The 8,428-nt window shown below is 54.0% G+C and overlaps 1 protein-coding gene across 1 annotated transcript; it reads left to right on the top strand.

The window, feature by feature from the left end:
- The first annotated feature begins 845 nt into the window (after positions 1 to 845).
- Positions 846 to 1,729, top strand: ier2b (immediate early response 2b). The gene is given in 3 exon segments (XM_056279974.1): positions 846 to 1,203; positions 1,205 to 1,486; positions 1,488 to 1,729. Coding segments are annotated over 3 exon segments (483 nt in total). The 5' UTR covers positions 846 to 1,107; the 3' UTR covers positions 1,593 to 1,729.
- Positions 1,730 to 8,428: the final 6,699 nt, after the last annotated feature.

An 8,428-nucleotide genomic window follows, 5' to 3' on the forward strand; every position in this document is an offset into this window, starting at 1 on the left:
TGAGAGAGCGCGCGCGTGTGAGTGCTCGTACGTGTACGAGCGTTTTTCTTTTTTTCTTTTTTTGTGTGTGTGTGTGTGTGAAAGGCGAAGCGTGTGAGATTTGTTTTAGAGAGCGGTAGTAGAAATCCCCCCGAGCCGAACACACGCTTCCTCCTACGTAATTCCCCCAAAATGCTGAGCGTTTCATGTGAAAAACGTTGAGATTTTTTTTTTTAAATCACAATAGTCAATGATGATACAGTGTTGCCTCGTTTAAGTTATTCTGATACATTGTTTAAATGTATACATTGTAACGTCTGTTTCCAAGAGAACCAGTGGAGCGGCGAGGTGGCTCCGGATGGGTGATGCAAGGCAGCTGGAGCGTCCCGTCGTGTGTCCCGGCTGATGAGACGCCTGACGGGATTCACCTATTTGCCACGACTGTGTCGACTAAAGGGGGAGGGGGGGGGACGACGGCACGTGGGCTGACTTCTCTGAGCAATGCTCCCGACTCGTGGTTCGCTTTTCAGCAAGGGAGCGATGGAGGGGGACGCGCGTCCTTGCCAGGTTTTGTCTATTCTGGTATGGGGTCCCTGGTCTCTTGCCGTGGTAGTTTCGGTCCAGTCCTCCATGCTCAAGAGTCTTTCGTGTAACGTGTCGTGAGTTGTGTGGACATTCCGCCGAGGCTTCCCAAAGAGTATTTTTACTTACCAAGTAATGAGGAAGTACGACGTGAAAAACGGGGTGGGGAGCCAGAGAAACATATGGCGATGGTATTTGTGTACGTCTGCGCGCGCGCGCCGCGCGCGCTCACTGCGGCTACAGCAGGTGTGGGCGGGGCCTTTTTTTCCCCCCTCGGCGCTGAAGAATAAAGTCCGCGTGACGTCAGAGCAGAAATATAACACCGCCCCGCGACCGGCGAGTTCCCATTTACCCCGCGAGCGCAGCGCGAGCCCCTCAGGTCGCCGTCGGAAGGATTAACTGGAGAGTGCGCGCGGCCGGAAAAAAAGTTGGTTTCACAAGCGCGACGCACGCGTGCCGAAAGATGTGTATCGGGCCAGCGTCGAAAAGAAGACGAGCCGCCACAACGATGGACGTCAACGCCGAAAGCCAAGAGGATCCCTGGCCATGTCCATAAGCAAGCTGTACTCGTCCCGGAGCCAGCGGGGCGGGCTCCGGCTCCACCGCAGTCTGCTCCTCTCGCTCGTCATGAGATCCGCCCGGGGACATCTACCACACCGCCCACCTGGCGCGGCTGGCCCGAGGACGAGCCCATGGACCACAGCGGGGTCTCACGAGGCCCGGACGCCCTCCTCCTCCCCCGCCGCCGCCGCCTCCGCCTCCGCCGCCGCCTCGCAGGAGAATCCCGAGGAGCTGCGGAGCCCCAGCGAGGGAGGAGACGGCGGAGGACAAAGAAAACGTCAGCCCGACCAGACAGTCCAGGAAGCGCCGGGGGAAGACGTCGGTGGCGCCCGACTTCCTCCCGAGCAAGCGGGCCCGGCTGGAGGCCCGGGGAGGAGCGGCACGCCGTGGCGGGGCTCGGCAGCTGTCGGACCGGGCTCGGCGAGACCTTGACCGCCTTATCGTTCAACCCGCTCATACCCGCGTGCTGAGCTGCTTATCTCGGGAGGACCCCAGGACGGGGTCTGAACACTCATCTCTCACCAAGCCGGAGAGGGATCCGGATCTCCTGGTTGCTGTTTGTGCACAGATGGGGAGGGGAGAAAGGGGAGGGGAGGGGGGAGTTCATGTGTCAACATCAGTTGACCTCCCCCCACTCACTCACACACACACACACACACACACACAACACCCCCCCCTCAAAGGATTTTAAAGGACCTGTGTATGGGGTGTGACCCTCCCTGCCGGTCTGCCAGCGGAGTACAGAGTAGCGAACGCCCGGGGGGGGGGGGGGGACCGGGAAAGGGTCCCGGGACGGCTAGCGGAAGGCGGGCCTCCCGTGGGTTGGCTTCCTACCGACACGGGGGCCCTGAAAGCCCTGTGTGTGGCGGCGCCGCTGTGAACTTTCCATGTCATGGACTCGGGTCAGCAGGTCAAGACAAGCATGGCGTCGGTTGTTCTGGCCCGTCTGTCGCTTTAGCTGAACCCACATTTGTGGGTGGAGAGCGGTTGTGAATGCTGTATGTGAGCTGGGGCGGCGGGCAGGGGCCTCGCAGGCCTCTCTTCTCATGGGGCCCCTCAGGGGCCTCTCTCTTCTCAGGGGCCCGTGGTTTCATAACGTGGCTAAAGCGGGCTCGCCGGACGACCCGGCCAGCTGCTACACGTTTTGGGAAAGTTTGACGAGAGACCACGGGACTTTTTTCTTCACTGTGGTGATTCACCCCCCCTCCCCCTCCCCCCCAACGAGTGTGTTGTGAAGCAGAGGACGCCGCTGACTCATGTGGGGGGGGGGGGGTGTATGAATTATGAGTCAGAGGGGGGAGAATAACATGGCCCGGCAGCGCACGAACCCGAGCCCGTGTGTGTGGACTCGGGGGGGGGGGGGGACTTTTGTGTCGCCGTGGTGCAAAATGACATTATTTAATTTCGAGGTGGAGACGCGTGACGGCGCCATGTGTGTGTGTGTCTGTCCATGTGTGTGTGTGTGTCCTGTATACAACTGTGTGTTCACATAAGCTACACTTGAAGTGGCGCTCGGCCGAGACGAGCCGTCCACCTGTTGGACCCGCCGTCCTGTCGGTCGGTCCCGTGTCGTCGTCGCCAACTCTCGAGCGAGGTAAGGCGAAAGAAAATGTCCTCGTTGTCCTTGTTGTTGTGTTGTTGTTGTTGTGTTGTTGTTGTGTTTTAACGTCTGCTGTGAAAACCACACCATCCTGACCTCATCCAGAGCTGCTCTTGTATGTTCCTCCATTCCAGAAGTTTTCAATAAAAACGTTGAAAGTGTCTTCGCTTGTCCTGTCGTCTGTGCTCAGGAGAGAGGGCCGGTGTCGGTGGAATTTGCCGACTCCCTCGCAGAATCTGACCCCCTCCCCCCCCCTTGGTGTGAGGCTAGCTTAGGCTAAACCCCCCCCACAACCTCTTTTTTCTCCAAACTAGACCCAATCAAAAAACCCCAAATTCAGCTTAGAATAGGATTAGATCAACACTTTAGACACCACACCCCCTGACCCCCAACCAACTTAACCCTATACAGACGTAGTCGGTGGAGTAACAAAACCACTACCGTACCCCTTGGGTTAGTACCATGAGACCTTGACCCTACTTTGTGTAGTTAGCATGGAGGAAACCCCTCCCCTCTCGCCCGCCCCCCCTCGTGGTACGTTCCCAATAACCGACAGGTCGCCGACCTTTGCGATAGTGTTGGGGGGGTACAGGGGGAGGGCCGCGAGAGTCTGTACCACGCAGGAGTGGGAGAGGGTCCCTACCCTCAGTCTCCTTCCTCCCTACACGACCCCCGTAGTGCCATTATCTTTAGCACCGTCGCCTCACGGCAAGAAGGTCCTGGGTTCGAACCCCGGGCTGTCCCGGGTCCTCCCCGTGTCTGCGTGGGTCCCCTCCGGTTTCCCCCCCCCCCCATCAGAAAGACACGCATGTTGGGGGTTAATACTCCTGCCTGTGCCCCTGAGCAAGGCAAAGGGGAGAAGATCTGGTGCCGGTCCCCGGGTGCTGCCCACTGCTTCCTGCACAGCGGGTCGGGTTACGTGCAGAGGACACGTTCATTGTCATGGAAAGTGGCCGTCGTTCAGGACACGTAACCCGGCTGATGGGATTAGGGCCCTGATTCGGTCCAACACATACAGACTACGGGGAGGGGGTGTTTACAGCAGGCCGGGGCAAGTCTGACAGCTCCTGCCACCCAGGGCCGGGCCGGGCCGGCTGCCACATGGCCCTCACGTTAACTCTGAGCCGGTCTTCAGACATGTTGTGCTTTGGGGTGTGGCAGATAAGTCATGGATGTGGGTCAGCGCCCTGTCACGGATGTGGGTCAGCGCCTTGTCACGGATGTGGGGTCAGCGCCTTGTCATGGACGTGGGTCAGCGCCTTGTCACCGACATGGGTCAGTACCTTGTCACGGACGTGAGTCAGTGCCTTGTCACGGACGTGGGTCAGTGCCTTGTCACGGACGTGAGTCAGTGCCTTGTCACGGACGTGGGTCAGTACCCTTGTCACGGACGTGAGTCAGTGCCTTGTCACGGACGTGGGTCAGCGCCTTGTCACGGACGTGATGTCCAGTGCCTTGTCACGGACATGGGTCAGCACCTTGTCACGGACGTGGGTCAGCGCCTTGTCACGGACGTGGGTCAGCGCCTTGTCACGGACGTGGGTCAGCGCCTTGTCACGGACGTGGGTCAGCGCCTTGTCACGGACGTGGGTCAGCACCTTGTCACGGACGTGGGTCAGCGCCTTGTCACGGACGTGGGTCAGCGCTTGTCACGGACATGGGTCAGCGCCTTGTCACGGACGTGGTCAGCGCCTTGTCACGGACAATGGGTCAGGGCCATGTCACGGACATGGGTCAGCACCTTGTCATGGACGTGGGTCAGCGCCTTGTCACGGACATGGGTCAGCGCCTTGTCATGGACGTGGGTCAGCGCCTTGTCACGGACATGGGTCAGCGCCTTGTCACGGACATGGGTCAGCACCTTGTCACGGACGTGGGTCAGCACCTTGTCCAGCGCCTTGTCACGGACGTGGGTCAGCGCCTTGTCATGGACATGGGTCAGCACCTTGTCACGGACGTGGGTCAGCGCCTTGTCACGGACATGGGTCACTGCCTTGTCACGGATCTGGGTCACTGCCCTGTCACGGATATGGGGTCAGCGCCTTGTCACGGACATGGGTCAGCACCTTGTCACGGACGTGGGTCAGCGCCCTCATCACGGACGTGGGTCAGCGCCTCGTCACGGACGTGGGTCAGCGCCTCATCACGGACATGGGTCAGCGCCTCGTCACGGCGCTGGGTCAGCGCCCTGTCACGGACATGGGTCAGCGCCTCGTCACGGACGTGGGTCAGCGCCTCGTCACGGACATGGGTCAGCGCCCTCGTCACTCAAAAATCACCTCAGAAATCACCTCGAAATTGGAGATGGGGTCGTTGTGAGATATCAAGCCTATCATTGCCCCCCCTCCCCCCCCACATAGAAGAAAAATCCAACCCCTAACCCTAATCCACTCAGGGAGTCAGATTCTGTGGGGAGCCGGAAAATTCCGCAACACCGACTCGGTTGCAGGCTTATAACTGACTAGTGCTGATCAATGAAAACACACTCTTCCCTCTGCTCGTCTGCCTCTCTCTTGCTCTGCTGTACACACTCACGAAAGTGGAGGGGGTTATGTTACATTTCGCCCTTCAGCAAAAGCCCCACCCCCCCCCACACACACACACACACACATACACACATACACACACCATACACACACGCACTCTGTTGTGTTATTTACTAATAAATGGGCCTACAGTGTCCAGGGTCAATCCCCTTTGTGGGAGGGAGAAGGCCGGCCAGCACCTCCTAGCACCGCTCTGGCTCGCTGTTGTTAATCCTATGCTTACAGTAAGCAACACATCGCACACACACACACACACACACACACACACACACACACACACACACACACACACACTCAGCGACGGGTCCAGCGGTATCATTTCCTGTGGATTAGCATAGAGTTATGTATCACTTCCTTCCTTCCCAGCAGGACCTGACACTGATTCAGGGGGATAATATGACTTACGTAATGACATCACAGCCTCAGGCCAACATACCAGGCTAACACAGTTGCTATTGTGGTACACACACACACACACACACACACACACACACACACACACAACACACACACACACACACTCACACACACACACACACACGCACACACGCGGTTTGGCTCTCGAGACCAGTTGAAACAGTGCCCTGACTCAGTACAATAACACGGAGGATGATGATGATGATGATACACTGATGACGATGATGATGATGAAGATTCCGGCTCTTCCTCCTTCGATCCGGTTTCACCGAGTCTCGTCTTACTCGTCATTTCCACACAGCAGCACCGTGTTCACCAACATCCTCGTCTCCATCAGCAGTCACTATGAACTGTCAACCCTGCTGCGCCCCTTAAATTTCAACCCACCTTCCTCTTTCCTCTTCCCAGCGGCCTCCTTCCTCATCCTCCTCATCATATCAGCAGCAGCATCTGCTTCTTGTCCCGTCCTACCGCCATGATTATATAACGATGTCCTTATTAGTTCATGTTTCTTCTCATTGACAACGTGGCGAGTTCGGGGGGGGGGGCAGCCGGGAACTGCCGCGGCCGGGACGCGAACCCGGGGCGACGGCGCTCGGCGGATGGCGCCGGGTCCGGCCCGTTAGCCAACCGGCTAGCGAGTCTATCCGCACGTGGTCGTTACGGCACTTCATAGACGGTGTGTTTTCGCCTGTGATCCACGATGCGGCCTTGTTTCAGGGCCCAGCGTGGGTAAATGTAGGTTAAGCGGCCGCATTAACCACGCGACAAGCCTTAAGGCCACAGAGCGCGAGCGCCTCACAGCCATACATCAGAACGGACTACACGCCACACACAGACCCCCGGGTCCGAGTCCCAGATCCGCTCTGCTTCCTCGCAGGCTTCATGTGGAAATAACCTCGGATATGGGTCACGGAAGGGGTTATTATAACGTACAGATTTCCAGATCCAGCCAGATTAGGTCCAACATCTGTTTGTTTTCACGCATCGATATTTGGGGTCGGTATTTTATGAACCGGGTTAAACGTCTGTTCTGGTTCGGCGCGTCTAAAGTCTCGAGGACTCGGTCCGGACGAGCGTCCCCGTTTTGCCCTCCGGCTACTGCAGATAGCATCTTCCACCACTTCATCTCCAAGACTTTCTTTCTGCAGGGAAAGACTGTGCAAGGTCTGACCTTTCAAGAGGTGGATCTTTGGCCCGGCACTGAAACGGCAGCTCCGGTCTGTACAGGATGTCTCTGGAGTCCTGCACACGTGTGTTTGGTGCTCATGAGAAGCCAGTTACCGGTCTACACCATTACACAGAGTCTTCATGCTCACAGCTCACCATGAACAGAAGCAGGCTTGACATTAAGAAAGATAGAAATGTATCTAGGCATGATTGTACATCATAAAAATATAAACATATATATCTACTCATATGTTGTCGGAATGTGTGTGTGTGTGTGTGTGTGGTGTTAGTGTAGATAGCGGGACTGAAAACTAAAGCACTTATGATCCTAACTCTTTTTGGAGGTGGTAGGTATTGTCTCAGAGAGTAAGGGAGAAATCCCAGAAAATTTAAAATTATGCATAATTATGCAAAATATGCATTTTTCTAAAAATGGCTAAAAAACCACTTTTTCTCGGCATTTCAGATGATTCTGAGCATCTTTGATTTTTTTCACCTATATAAAAAAAATTTCTGGGACTTAGAAATGTTTTGGCATTATGCAAAATAAATGCATTTTTTGCAAAAATGCACTTATGATCCTCATTTTTTTTGGAGGTGGTAGGTATTGTTCCAGAGAGGACCAGAAAAATAGCAGAAAATTAAAATAATTACAATAATTATGCATAATTATGCAAAATATGCATTTTCTAAAAAATGGCTAAAAAACACTTTTCTCGGCATTTCAGATGATTCTGAGCATTTGGGGGGAGGGAGTTGGAGTGGGGGGGGGTTTAGGGGCAGGGGAAGGTGGTTAGCTGGCAGGATGAAGAGGAGGGAGGTTTAGACGGGTGGAGAACCAAACCGCTACATTGTAGCGGGGTTCTTCTAGTATATATATATATATAACAGTGTTGGGGAGTAACGGAATACATGTAACGGCGTTATGTATTTAGAATACAAAATATGAGTAACTGTATTCAAGTACAGTTACAATTTAAGTGTATGGTATTCAGAATACAGTTACATTCTTGAAATTAATGGATTACTTTACTTTTATTCCCCTTTGGTGCGTTCTTATTTTAAGAGGATTGCGACACAAGATGCAGTGAAAGTGAAGACCTGAATGTTAGTCCAGCAGTAAATTCAGTAAACCAGTTTGCTGTATTTTCATCTTTGTCTGTGGTTTTTCATTCTAACAGCTATGGAAATAAAGCAAAGGACGTGGAAAAGTTCTCTTCTTTCTTTTTTCCTCACCAGATAAAAAAGCATAGCTCTTTTGTGTTTACATACTCTTCTAGCCTTTGTTCATATATATTTAAGGTGACTCAAATGTGTTCAGCCAGTTGATACAATAGAAGAAACACAATACTCTACTCAAGTAAGTAGTATTGTGTGAATGCTACACATACCGTTACACAAAATGTAAGAAAATATTAAAGTAATCCAAAGTATTTAGAATACGTTACTCCCATTGAGTAATCTAAGGGAATACGTTTCAAGTTACATTTCATGACATGTATTCTGTAATCTGTAGCGGAATACATTTTGAAAGTGACCCACTCAACACTGGATATCAACACACATGCATGTA

The sequence above is a fragment of the Lampris incognitus genome, chromosome 5 (genome assembly GCF_029633865.1).
Source record: "Lampris incognitus isolate fLamInc1 chromosome 5, fLamInc1.hap2, whole genome shotgun sequence".
In the NCBI taxonomy this organism is placed as follows: domain Eukaryota; kingdom Metazoa; phylum Chordata; class Actinopteri; order Lampriformes; family Lampridae; genus Lampris; species Lampris incognitus.